Consider the following 240-nt stretch of genomic DNA (forward strand, 5'->3'; position numbering starts at 1 on the left):
GCTGCTGCTGCTGCTGCTGCTGCTGCTGTTGCTGCTGCTGCTGCTGCTGCTGCTGCTGTTGCTGCTGCTGGTGTTGCTGTTGCTGCTGCTGCTGCTGTTGCTGCTGCTTGTGGTGGTGATCCCTCTGCTGCTACCCTGGCTGGCGTGTTGGAGTTTGAGCAGCAGCAGCTGCTGCTGCTGCAGCTGTCGTTGCTGCTGCTGCTGCTGCTGCTGCTGGTATCTCAGTTGGCCCCATAGCTG

The 240-nt window shown here is 61.2% G+C and overlaps 1 protein-coding gene across 1 annotated transcript in view; it reads right to left on the reverse strand.

The window, feature by feature from the left end:
- Positions 1-130: 130 nt before the first annotated feature.
- The window catches only part of EMH_0072850 (uncharacterized protein), a gene marked incomplete at both ends in the record, with an annotated part of 3,568 nt that continues 3,458 nt past the window's right edge, over positions 131-240 (reverse strand). Inside the window, 1 exon segment of the mRNA XM_013499262.1 lies at positions 131-237. Coding sequence (XP_013354716.1) covers positions 131-237 — 107 coding nt within the window.

The sequence above is a fragment of the Eimeria mitis genome, genomic scaffold, assembly GCF_000499745.2.
Source record: "Eimeria mitis Houghton genomic scaffold, Emh_scaff4151, whole genome shotgun sequence".
In the NCBI taxonomy this organism is placed as follows: domain Eukaryota; phylum Apicomplexa; class Conoidasida; order Eucoccidiorida; family Eimeriidae; genus Eimeria; species Eimeria mitis.